This window comes from Carcharhinus amblyrhynchos, chromosome 26 (assembly GCF_965287045.1).
Source record: "Carcharhinus amblyrhynchos chromosome 26, sCarAmb.v2.hapA, whole genome shotgun sequence".
Taxonomy (NCBI): Eukaryota; Metazoa; Chordata; class Chondrichthyes; order Carcharhiniformes; family Carcharhinidae; genus Carcharhinus; species Carcharhinus amblyrhynchos.
In genome coordinates this window covers 3848353-3861791 of record NC_137349.1, presented here as the reverse complement: position 1 = coordinate 3861791, position 13439 = coordinate 3848353, and the positions used below count along the sequence as shown (strand labels likewise).

At 45.5% G+C, this 13439-nt stretch overlaps 1 protein-coding gene across 2 annotated transcripts in view; it reads right to left on the bottom strand.

Moving 5' to 3' along the window:
• LOC145358536 (ADAMTS-like protein 5) overlaps positions 1 to 13439 on the bottom strand; it is a 106976-nt gene that overhangs the window by 34945 nt on the left and 58592 nt on the right. The window contains exon 3 of one of the 2 annotated variants that reach the window (XM_080212675.1): positions 4362 to 4519. In XM_080212675.1, coding sequence (XP_080068801.1) covers positions 4362 to 4519 — 158 coding nt within the window. The remainder of the gene's footprint in view (positions 1 to 4361; positions 4520 to 13439) is intronic. The other variant, XM_080212676.1, reaches the window with a different exon arrangement.

Below are 13439 nucleotides of genomic sequence, written 5' to 3'. Positions count from 1 at the left end.
TGTGTGATTTTACTGGCTTGCCTCCTCATCGACCAGCGTGACTAGCTGGTAAGGTAGCCTCCCCCGTGACTCGAATATCATCAGATTGTAGAATGAACGCTGGCTGGTCCATTTCCCAAATGAGCCATTGTGGAGGGAGCTCACTCACACTGTTGTTTCAAAATCCCAAATTAAAATTCCATATGCAAACTTTGTTCCAAAGCAGATGGACCACATGCCCCAGGATAGAACGGCACCAGGTAACAAACTCAGGGACTTCAGAGAAACATTCCCTCTTGTTCCTGAAACAGAATCTACTGAAAAGCTCTGGTGACATTCCCCCTTTAAGAACTGTTTACTCATTCCGTGAACGCTGTAATTGAAAATTATCCCTCTGGTGATAACTTTCTCTCCATTACATTCATAAAAAAGTTACAGATAATTATTTTTGCAGATGTTGTTTGAAGGAAATTATGTGCCTCAGTTTGAATTCTTAAAATACTTTTCCAAAGGGATATTAATCAGCTCATTAATCACTGAAATCGCCAGTATTTCCTCTGGAAAACAACAAAGTCGGCAATTTAGGTTTATTCCTGATCTGAAATATCCGTGCTGTAAAGCAATTCAAACCCGAATTAACCCAAAAGTCACCAGCCACTGTTCCGACTCAATTCAATTGAAATACTGGTGGTTCACTCATGTTCCTGAGGGAAGGAAATCTGCTGTCCTTACCTCGTCTGGCCTACATGTGACTCCATGACCAAAGCAATGTAGTTGACTCTTAAATGCCCTCAAGCAACATTGGCTCTATTCTCTCCACACAGATGCTGCCAGACCTGCTGAGATTTTCCAGCATTGTCTGTTTTTGGCTCAAGCAACTAAGGATCAGGAACAGGAACCCTGGCTGATTTTCCTTCCCTGTTCTACGGCACTGAAGTCAATTATAACATGTTAACCACCACTTTAAATGTCCATGCCCTCCACCAGTGGCACACCGGGGCAGCAGTGCGCACCACATGGCGAATGTGATTGGAGAATCCCAGCCATGGTTAGAATTAGAAAGTTAAGGGGAGCAAAGGACATTTTCATACAAAGGGTTGTCTGACTATGAAGCTGATGACATTGAATTACACATAGGCCGCATTCTCCCGGCCCACTGCACTGCTCAACAATAGTGCGAGCCTTTTGTGATATTCCGGCCCATGAGTCTCTGAGGCCCTCTTTTTTTAGTGTAATCGGTTCTGCGCTGGAAATTGGCACAGAACTGATTATCATATGGAAATTAATATTTCCATAGGATTAGCAGGCCAGGGACAGTGGTCTCCCCCCACCCCAAAGCCGCCCCTCCCAATCCACCCACCCACCCCCAGAAATATATTCCAGAGCTTGGGGCCTCAACAAATGAAGCTGTGGCTGCCAGTGGTGGAGTGATTAGCACTGGGGATGCTTAAGAGGTCAGAATTAGAGGTGTGCAGATATCTCAGAGGGTTAGCTGGATTGGTCGATTGTCCCTTCATGTCCAAAGATGTCTAGGTTAGATGGATTGGCCATGGTAAATGTTGGGGAGAGGACCTGGATATTTCTATCAGAGAGTCAGTGCAGGCTCGATGGACTGAATGGCCTCCCTCTACACTGCAGGGATCCTGTGAGTCTATGGAGGACATTTCAAAGGGGAAAGATTTGAGAACACAGATTAGGAAGACAGTAAATATTGAATGGAATGAGATAAACGACACTGACTAGGGATTAGAACAGGTACTTCCCATGGGAATGGAAGCTCCGGCAAAGATCAGAATAACTTCCTTATTTACAGTCTGCTCCTGCTAAATCAGAGACAACTTGCTTGAGTGTTAAACGTTGAGGAGTGATCTAACTTAAAACGATGGAACAACTCGATAAGGGAGATAAAAAGATTTCTCTGAAGGTGAAAGGTTCCAGAATAAAGGGGTGCAATCTCAAACCCTAGGGTAGATCGTTCAGTACATTGTCACACAAAATACAGCAGGAATGTGGAAACCTACACCACCCCCTCCACCTCCATGATGAAAAATTGTGGATGCAGGCGGTACAATAATGATACATTTGCTTGTAGTCTCACCTAGACAGGCTGCCTCAATTGTTTAATTTTTATGTTATCTTTAACAAAACCAGGAACCTATTTTTTGTCTTGCGTTGCAATTAATTCAAAATGCTGATTGCAAAATCTGCTCCTTTTTAGTTTTGCAATTTTTTTTTAGGTTCCAGTCACAGGTATTGAAACACTTGGAAATGGCTTTGCCCTGGCAGAAGGAATGTGCCACTCCATTGACCCAGGATGACACAGAGGAGTGGGTATCTGTCAAACAACTTAACAGCCTCTTCCCTTTTGTTCCTGCGTTGCTATATGTTCCCTCACCGCGAGACACACAAGCTCTGAAAATTTTGGGAGGGGGGGCAGGAAGTTGGTTGCTGCATTGTCGAAGGGTTTGCAGGGTCCACACACTCTGACAGGCCTCAAATTCCCAGTTAATTGAACTAACGTACAGGACATGATACAACACATTGAGGCTTCAGGCTGTATTTTATGTGTCCCTGCCAGGTGTGTTTTAAGCGGGGGGGAAGAAGGGTGGGCGGGGGCACATAAAATAAGGTGGGTGCCCCACCCTAATGCCTCCTGCTGCTGAGGTCACCCTTACAGCATAGTGGGCGGACGCCTAAATCAGCAACCCCCCCCCACAAACCTCACCCCACAGTTATATTTAAATAATCAATTGAACCTGTTAATAGGCCAATTAATCCAGATAATGTGCTCCCCATGCCATATCACAGTTGGCATGGGCAGTCAGGGGGAGTGGGCAGGTCATGTAAAAAAAATTGCAAAAAGGGTGTGAAGGAATCTCCTATCTTCAGGGGATGTCATCAGGAGGTAATCCCTCTAAAACGGTCTGCCCTCGCTCTTCCAACCCGCCTATTTTCAAGAAACAATAACCCACCCTTCCCAAAGCTGCCCAAACGCTCCCCACCTAATACCCAGGAGTTACCTTGCTCTTGTTAGAACAGGTTCCAGTCCTGATGACATTAATGCTGCTGGGACTGCAACCTAATTGGCCAACAGCTCCCCAGGGTGGGACTTCCTCGCCAGTGAAAGGTGAAAGTTTAGTTTTCTTAGTTTTATTTATTAGTATCACAAATAAGCTTACATTAACACTGCAATGAAGTTACTGTGAAAATCCCCCAGTCGCCAGATGGGTTTTTGCAACAATCGATATTTTCATGGTCGCCATTGATGAGACGAGCTTTATATTTCAGATTCCTAACTAAACTCCAGCTGCTGGTGGTGGGATTTGAACTCTGCTCCCCAGAACATTAACCGAGGTCTCTGATTTACTATTACTTATTTATTATATTTATTTATTAGTCACAAGTAAGTTTACATTAACATTGCAATGAAGTTTCTGTGAAAAATCCCCTAGTTGCCACACTCCAGCACCTGTTTGGGTACACTGAGGGAGAATTTAGCATGGCCAATGCACCCTAACTAGCACATCTTTCCGACTGTGGGAGGAAATGGGAGCATCCAGAGGAAACCCATGCAGACATGGGGAGAACGTGTAGACTCCGCTCAGACAGTGACCCAAGCCGGGAAGTGAACCCATGTCCCTGGCGCTGTGAGGCAGCAGTGCTAACCACCGTGTCACCGTGCTGCCTATAGTCCTATTGGCAGGCAATTTGGACGGCCCGCAGTGCGTTACGGCTTTGGGGTGGGCTGGTTTGGAGCAAGTTGGTTCCACTCCAACTGCTGCTAATGCTGGGTGATGTGAGTGGGTTGAACTGCACACACCCCTGTAATATGCAGCTCTCTGCTGCTATTGGGCAAACTTGTTCACATTCTCACTCAGTTTCAGATTATTGCAGTGTGAAATCTCTACCACCGGAGGGCTCTGTAACTACTCCAGTCAGTTTCGAATGGTGGGAGTGGGTGAGGGTAGCTCAGCAACACAAAAATCTATTAAATAATATCACTGTGCTCATAATAAAGAGCTCCAAGCTAATGATCTGGAGATATGGGATCAAATTACACCACAATATCATAAATTCAATTCATAAAATGGATATTTGAATGCTAGTCTCAGTCATGGTGACCATGAAACCATCATCCAAAACCCATGTAGTTCACGAATGCCCCTTTCGGGAAGGAAATCTGCTGTCCTTACCTGGTCTGGCCTACATGTGACCTCCAGAGTCACAACAATGTGGTTGACTCTCAACTGCCCTCTGACTTGGCCTAACAAACCACTCAGTTCAAGGGCAACTAGGGATGGGCAACAAATGTGAGCTTTGCCCTTCAGCCACGTCTCATGAAGGAGTGAAATTGGGTACAGACAAAAGCTCCGGCCACGTACCTCAAACAGCGCCTGCTCCGGAATGAAGCTCCTCCGCCACACGTGCTGGAACAAGCACTCCAGCTTCCCCATGGCGACCACTCATTGGACCAAACCTGGCGCCGCTGACGGACTCTGTTCACCCATTGAGGCCTTCTTAGCTTCTGATTCACAGCCTTCTTGAGAAAACAGCCACAAGTAAAATCACTGAGTCAGTCCATATACCTGAGATGAAGCTTTCAAATCTGTGGCATTGGGAGCAATCGATCCACCACAGTTCATGTGCCCTCTGAAAGTTATAAAGCTTGTGTTTGTTGAGGTGGCAGTGGGTATTAGCCAAGCCTTTACACATCTGCCTCTTGTGACTGCATTCAGGTCAGATACAGGAGGAGTAATGAAGGGCAAACCACTGAAATCTACAGCACAGAGGGGGACCATTCAGCCCATCGTGTCTGTGCTGGTTCTTTGAAACAGCTATTCAGTTGGTCCCCCTCTTCTATTCCTTCACTATAGCTCTGCAAATACTTGTTTTTCAATGACATAGTCAATTCAAATTTACTATTGAACCGGCCCTTTCAGGAAGTGTATTCCAAGTCCTAACAATTGTTTTGGGTAGCACAGTGGCACAGTGGCTAATACAGCTATCTTACAGTGCCAGAAACCCCAGTTCGATTCCTGGCTTGGGTCATTGTCTGTGTGGAGTTTACACGTTCTCCCCATGCCTGTGTGGATTTCCTCTGGGTTTCCCGGTTTCCTCTCATGGTCCAAAGATGTGCAGGTTAGGTGGACTGGTCATGGTAAATTGCCCCTTAGTGAGAGGGGCGTTAGCTGCGATAAATGCGTGAGGGCCTGGGTGGGATTGTGGCTGGTGCAGGTTTGATGGACTGAATGACCCCCTTCTGCACTGTAGGATTCTATGATTCTAATTCACTGTGTACAAAACAATCTCTTCATTTTCCCTGTAATTTTGCCAACTGCCCCTACATCTGTATCTTCTGATTGCTAATGGAAAGATTATCTCATTCACTCTTAGCAAAACACTTCACAATGTTGAACTACCCTTAACCTGCGCTGTTCTAAGGAAAACAAGCCCAGCTTTTCTTGTCTCTCCAAATAACTGAAGCCCTTTATCTTTGCTCATTTCAATCAAAACAACCATCTTTTTGCAGTTTCTGAGCCAGGTGGTGATGCAAGCCATATTTTACCACACAACAGCTACCTCCATGGCCAGAGTTACCGGCTTTGTGCTGTTTCTGAGGATAAAGCACTGGGACATTATGTTCTGGGATTTGCCCACACCACCCAATGCAAGTAATAAATACCAGGGGTGCTTGAAGCTAAGGTTAACATCATGTTAGTCCCTCAGACTTACAACATAATTCCTGGAAACTGCGCTGTAGGTCAAAATGTCGTGAGTCAGATTTCTCCACAGGGGCAATCTTAAAACTAGGACACTGATTCTATCCGTGGGGCAAGGCAGCAATTTTCCGGCAAATTGCAACCTTATTTTCCATGTGTTTTAGACATTTGTCCCCAATCAGACCTCACTGGAACAAATGTCTAAAATCCACAGGAATATTTGCAGAGCTATAATGAAAGAACAGGAGAGTGGGAACCAATTGAATAGTTCTTTCAAAGAGCCAGCACAAACACAATGGGCTGAATGGTCTCCTTCCGTGCTGTAGGATTCAGTGATTTACCCTTCATTATTGCTGCTGTACTCGGCCTGGCTGCAGTCACAGAATGCAGATGTGTAAAGGCTTGACTAATGCCCACTGCCGCCTCAACAAACACAACTGTATAACTTTCAAAGGACACATGAACTGCGAGTTTTAGACATTTAACACTCAGTCAGTGGGCCACAGCAATCATTCTGTGCGGCTGGTAAACAGCTTCAGATCACAAGTGTGAAAGATCCCAATGTCATCAATGGGAGACCACCAATGGGGGCAAGGCAGGTTTCTTCAGTAGTAAATTGCAGGCACATTTCCCGGTTTGTGAGAACGGTTTTGGGGTTTCTGACCCTAGCTCAGCCCAGGCAAGGCGCTGCTGGAGAGCCACAGTGACTGTTCTCCATAACCATCTTCTGAACCTGGAGTAATGGCCTGGTGAGTGAAGGGTGCAGGGGGCCCAGTGTTTCGGAGGGAGGTTTCACAATTTCCCTGAGCTTGTTCAAAACATATCAACACTTATAAATCACGTTTATAAAGATATAAAAGATGGGCTGGCGTGGCAAAATCAAAACTGGCGTCATAAATTTGAAACAGAGACCGGTTGCTTATCACCGTTCACACTGGTGGGATTTTCCCCATCCCGCTGCAGTGAATGGAGATTTGGCTGGTCACCAATTTCTCCAACTTCACTGCAGTGGGAATGTGCCATGAACGGCCAGTAAGATCACATCCAGGATGTCAATTATGAAATGGCATGTTCATTGTGATTCTAATGTTGTAAAGTGGAGGACACCTGTATCATGTTTCCACACCTCAGTTTTGGAACATTTTCTTTGAAGTTTATTTAGTAATGTCGCTATCATGAAGTTACTGTGAAAATCCCCTAGTCGCCACACTCCAGCGCCTGTTCGGGTACACTGAGGGAGAATTTAGCACGGCCAATGCACCTAACCAGCACGTCTTTGGAATGTGGGAGGAAACCGGAGCACCTGGAGGAAACCCACGCAGACACGGGGAGAATGTGCAAATTCCACACAGACAGACACCCAAGCCGGGAATTGAACCCAGGTCCCTGGTGATTTGAGGCAGCACTGCTAACCACTGTGTCACTATGTTGCCACATGAAGTTCGAACCTCAGTCAGATTTGAATGCAAGGATGAGAATGTTTACAATATGAGGCATTAATGGATTGGAAGCAAATGTAAGTCAAGAAGCTGAGGATTGGTGGAGGCCAGAGCTGGGTGTAAGTTAGGATACAGGTGGAGGAGCTCAGGTTTATGAAAGATGGACAACAGGAGGCCAACAAGGAGAGTGTTGGAATAGTTGAGTCTGAAGGTGACAAGGATCTAGGCAGAAGTCCCAGACAAAGATGGTAGGGACAACATTACAAAGGTGGAAATAGGTGGCCTTGAAGATGGAGAGGAAATGGAATTGGAAGCAAGGAATCAAGTAATCATCCACCTGGCATCATTGAATCCCGATGTGGAGATGTCGGCACTGGACTGGGGTAAACACTGTAAGAAGTCTCACAACACCAGATTTAAAGTCCAGCCAGTTTATTTGATAGTTAAACCCACAAGTTTTTGGGGTTTGCCCCTTCATCAGGTGAGTGAGATCAGAACTCTCCACTCACCTGACAAAGGGGCAAACCCCGAAAGCTGGTGGGTTTACTATCAACTAAACTGGTTGGACTTCAACCTGGTGTTGTGAGATTTCTTACTTCATAGAATCCCTACAGTACAGAAAGAGGCAATTTGGCCCATCGACAAAACCTGTCTTGCTGTTTCCAAACTCCCAGAGTTTGGGAAGTGTTGGAGTTGAGGCTTATTGCTCGATGGGAAAACAGGTTTAGTTTAGATTGGGAGTGTCTACCTTACTTTTCCCTTCTCCCATGTCTTCAGGCTGTGGTATCCTGCGATCCTGCACCTCGCTGTTGTATGAAAGCTCTGCTAGCCTTCAGGATTGTGGAATCAGCATTATAAATACTTGGCACTCGGGTTTGTCATGAAATGAGATGGGTGAGTCCCCTAGAGTTCCCCTATAATGTTTTACTTTACGTTATATGTAATGGACCATTAACATTGCACACTGTGATTGAGTAAGCTGATAACAAACTTTTAACACAAGACATCAATAAAGTATGATACTTCAGCATCTACCACATCCACAGGAAAGGGGGTGAAATAGAAATATCGGATTCACTGTGGTTTACAATCATCCCTCTAATCGCATTCCTTATAACACAGACAAAATGCCATTTAATCACGGTGACACAGTGGATAGCACTGCTGCCTCACAGGGGCCTGGGTTTCATTCCCGGTTTGGGTTGCTGTCCTTGTGGAATCTGTATATTCTCCCCATGTCGGCGTGGGTTTCCTCTGGTTTCCTCCGACTGTCCGAAAAATATGTTATTTAGGTGCATTAGCCATGCTAAAGTCTCCCTCAGTGTACCCAAACAGATGCCAGAATAAGGCAATAAGGCAGAATAAGGGAATTTTCATAGTAAACTTCATTGCAGTGTTAATGTAAGCCTACTTGCGACAATAATAAATAAACTTGAAAAACTAAGTGTCTCAGACAGGTTTAGTCATTCGAATCTTGCTGAGATGCAGAAACTACTCATTCAACAACATCATCAATGCATCATTTCATGCCTCCGATTGATCTGGTTATATCTCAGATAAATTCACCTTAATCTTCCCTTTCACCCTAAAAATGAGGTGCCGATCTGGTGAAACCATGACATGCCCACCAAAAAGCTGAAGAAGCAGGTGAGAGACAGGGCAAGATGATCCAGCAACCAGTAGATCAGATGCAGTTTTGCCATGTCTCATGCATCAGTCACTGAAAGTAGGTGCACAGGTACAGCAGGCAGTAAAGAAGGCAAATGGTATGTTGGCCTTCATAGCGAGAGGATTTGAGTATAGGGATAGGGATGTTTTGCCACAATAATATAGGGCGTTGGTGAGGCTGCACCTGGATCTACCTTGCATTAAGTTGATCTTTCTCTACACCCTAGCTATGACTGTAACACTTCATTCTGTACTCTCTCGTTTCCTTTTCTATGAATGGTATGCCTTGTCTGTATAGCGCTCATGAAACAATACCTTTTGCTGCATACACATGACAATAATAAATCAAATCAAAGAAGATTGGAAAACCCAACCTGAGGTCAATGGACCTTTGCATGGTCTACCCATCACCTGTTTCAATTTCTGTGGCAGGTGGAATGGGAAAATTCCACCCCCAGCCTTTTGGCTGCCCAACCTTGTCATGGACAGAACAGGCATGCAGCATGCTCTCCATCCTTGATCTCTTAACGACTTATATACAATTTATATACGGTGGCCCAGTAGTTAGCACTGCTGCCTCAAAGCACCAGCGACCCAAGTTCAATCACGCAAACCAGCCTCCTATTCATTGACACCGTCTACACTTCCCGCTGCCTCGGCAAAGCAGCCAGCATAAGATCAAGTGTAGCATCGACACGCTGTGCTTGGCTGAAGTCATTAGGTTACATTTCAGCTTCATTTGAAGCAATTTTTTTAAAAGCGGCATCTTGGCCTTTTGGTTAAGATGCGAATGAGATCAAGCCTTGGAGGGGGGGCTATGCCTGCTCCAATCAGCTTGGATCATGTAGATCACGCCCAAGACAGGAGGTGAGAGAATGAGACTTGATTCGATTGAATTGGAATAAAAACAAAAAAAAAGGATTCCCGCACCCTGGACATTCTCTCTTCCACCTTTTTACCGTCAGGAAAAAGATGCAAAAGTCTCAGGTCACGTACCAACCAACTCAAGAACACTTCTTCCCTGCTGCTGTCGGACGTCTGAATGGACCTACCTTGCATTAAGTTGATCTTTCTCTACACTCTAGCTAATGGTTGTAACGCTACATTCTATACCCTCTCGTTTCCTTCTCTATGAATGGTATGCTTTGCCTGTATAGTGTGCAAGAAACAATACTTTTCACTGTATGTTAATACACGTGACAGTAATAAATCAAATCAAATCAATTCCTGGCTTGGGTCACTGTGTGTGTGGAGTTTGTATGTTACCCCTGTGTCTGTGTGGGTTTCCTCCAACAGTCTGAAATATGTGCTGTTCAGGTGCGCTGGCCATGCTAAATTCTCCCTCAGTGTAACCGAACAGGCGTCGGAGTGTGATGATGGGGGATATTCACAGTAACTTATTGCAGTGTTAATGTAAGCCTACCTGTGACATTATTAAATAAATACCATTAATTATGTTATTAAAAATCTTCAATGACATGCACTTGCTGTTCTTGGACAACTTCCCGTTTGTCGTAACTTTTGGTCATGTTTTTCCATCAAACTTCCTATGTAAACATTTTCATTCCATTTTGCTGTGTCAACCATAACAACCTGGTCAATAAGCGGCTATTTGGAACAAGATTCTGAAATCAGTCTTCCAACATTGCCACCATCTTCTATACTTACTGAATATCCTCATGTTCATCAACTGATTGCAGGTGGGGATGTGGTTAGTTTAATAAACCCTTTATTGAAACAAAGAGCTCAGTGTTGAAAGATGGTGAGATGCAGGACACGGAGGTGGTGGCATTTTTGATCTCCACAGTTGGGATAGGATCATACTCTTGTTCAATACCATCCAAAGGCATACGGTGTGTTAGCTTTTATTGGTGGAGGGATTGAATTTCAGAGCCGTGAGGTCATGTTGCAACTGTACAAAACTCTGGTGTGGCCGCACTTGGAGTATTGTGTACAGTTCTGGTCGCCGCATTATAAGGAGGATGTGGAGGCATTGGAAAGGGTGCAGAGGCGGTTTACCAGGATGTTGCCTGGTATGGTGGGAAGGCCTTATGAGGAAAGGCTGAGGGACTTGAGGTTATTTTCGTTAGAAAGAAGAAGGTTAAGAGGTGACCTAATTGAGGCATACAAGATGATCAGAAGGTTAGATAGGGCAGATAGTGAGAGCCTTTTTCCTCGGATGGTGATGGCTAACATGAGGGGACGTAGCTTTAAATTAAGGGGTGGTAATTATAGGACGGATGTCAGAGGTAGGTTCTTTACTCAGAGGGTAGTAAGGGCATGGAATGCCCTGCCTGCAGCAGTTGTGGACTCGCCAACTTTAAGGGCGTTCAGATGGTCAGTGGATAGGCATATGGATAACATTGGAATAGTTTAGGTTAGAGGGTCATTGGATTGGTTCCACTGGTCGGCGCAACATCGAAGGCCGAAGGGCCTGTACTGCGCTGTAATGTTCTACGTTATTTGCATTGAACTGAAAATCAGGCAGGTTCTATAATGGGCTGGCAATTTCACTGGTAGACTACCACTTAAGGGGTGAAGGTGGAAATTACGTTCATTGCTGTGTTTATTTATTTATTTTTGTTTATTAGTGTCACAAGAAGGCTTACATTAGCACTGCAATGAAGTTACTGTGAAAATTCCCTCAGTTGCCACACTCCAGCACCTGTTTGGGTCCACTGAGGGAAAATTTAGCACAGCTGATCCACTATATCTTTGGACTGTGGGAGGAAACCGGAGCACCCGGAGGAAAGCCATGCAGACACAGGGAGGATGTACAAACTCTGCACCTGGGAATTGTCCCCGGGTCCCCTGGCGCTGTGAGGCAGCGGTGCCAGTGTGCCGCCCCACAGAAGCGGGAGCTTCCAGCCACGCTTGGCCTGCAACAAGAAAATCCCACCCGAGCTTAACAGACCTTTGCATAGGCCCCCCCACAACCCCCGGCCGCTTAGATTCCCATGGTGGGCGGGATGGGAAAATCCACCCAATGTGTCTGCTGTATGTTTCCAGTAGTTTTCTGTTTTTATTTCAGATTTTCACCCGTTGCAGTTTCCTCTTTAATAAGCTGGTGGAGTTCCTGTGTATCTACTGCTCTAGATGGAAGTGGTCATGGGTTTGGAAGGTGCTGTCTAAGGATCTTTGGTAAATTGCTGCAGCGCATCCGGTAGATAGTACGCACTGCTGCTACTGAGCGTCGGTGGTGGAGGGAGTGGATGGGGTGCCAATCAAACGGGGCTGCTTTGTCCTGGATGGCGTTGAACTTCTTGAGTGTTATTGGAGCTGCACCCATCCAGGCAAGAGGGGAATCTTCCATCACACTCCTGACTTGTGCCTTGTAGATGCTGGATAGGCTTTGGGGAGTTAGGAGGTGGCCTCCTTCTGTATTGTAGGAATTCTATGATTGCTGTGGCTCTGGAATCACACACAGGCCAGATCAGGTAACAATGGCAGATTTCCTTCACTAAAGGACATTAATGAACCAGATGGGCTTGCTACGAAATCTATTGGGTAACGGCCAGAGAGAATCAAAATAATTTAGCCTGAAGCTGATTCCTGTGTTGTCTGGGAGGGTTTGGTGGTATTTTATACAGACTTGATGAATCCAACCAGAATCCCTAGAGGGTTGATTATTTACTCTTTGCGTTGCAGTCTGTGGTTTGCCAATAATTTCAGAGTGGAGCTGGTGTGCTGGGAGAAGAGAGCTGGTTGTGACACCAGACCTAAATGGGGGCAGTCCAACTGGCACTTTAAAGAACGGCAACAACCATATTAATGGGAACTCGCTCTGAACCGAGATGGTCTCAATTATGAAGCCAATTCTTTTACAACTGATGTGGTTTCTATTGCAGGATAAACAAAGGGGGCTTGGGGGGGGGGGGTGCGGTGGTGGGGGCGCAGGAATCTTCAGGATGCAAGCATGGTTCTGTCTGATTGAAACAATCTTATCTGATACATTCCTTTTCATTTCTATTCAGGATGTGGGCAGCATTGGCACAACTGTATGTAATGCGCCTCCCTTCTACAGAGAATGGCTTTCTCCTACTTAAAGCAATTACTTTGAACAATGGAGTGGCTCACTAAATCATGAAGGGGCAGTTTGAGTCAGGCTATACGGCACGTACACATAGATGAAGGTAGTCTTTTAAATTTCTTCATTATCTCAAGGGTTTTCTCCGCTATTTTGTGTCTTTCAGAAGATTACAGGGGGAAAGAGTAGGAAGTGTCATGTCCTAATGTCCCAACCACCATGAATGGGGCTGGGAGAAGGCGGGGGGCTGGGGTGGAGGATTTGGGGTGGTGGTAGATGTGGTGAAGAAAGAAAGAGCTTGCATTTATAATGTCATTCACAGTGGCACAGTGGTTAGCACTGCCGCTCACAACACCGGGGCCCGGCTTTCATTCCCAGCTTAAGTCACTATCCATGTGGAGTCCGCATGTTCTCTCTGTGTCTGTATGTGTCCCCCCACCCCACGCCCCCACAATCTCAAGATGTGTAGGTTAGATGGATTAGCCAGGAAATAATCAACCCTCTAGGGATTCTGGTTGGATTCATCAAGTCTGTATAAAACACCACCAAACCCTCCCAGAGAACAAAGGAATCAACTTCAGGCTAAATTATTTTGATTCTCTCTGG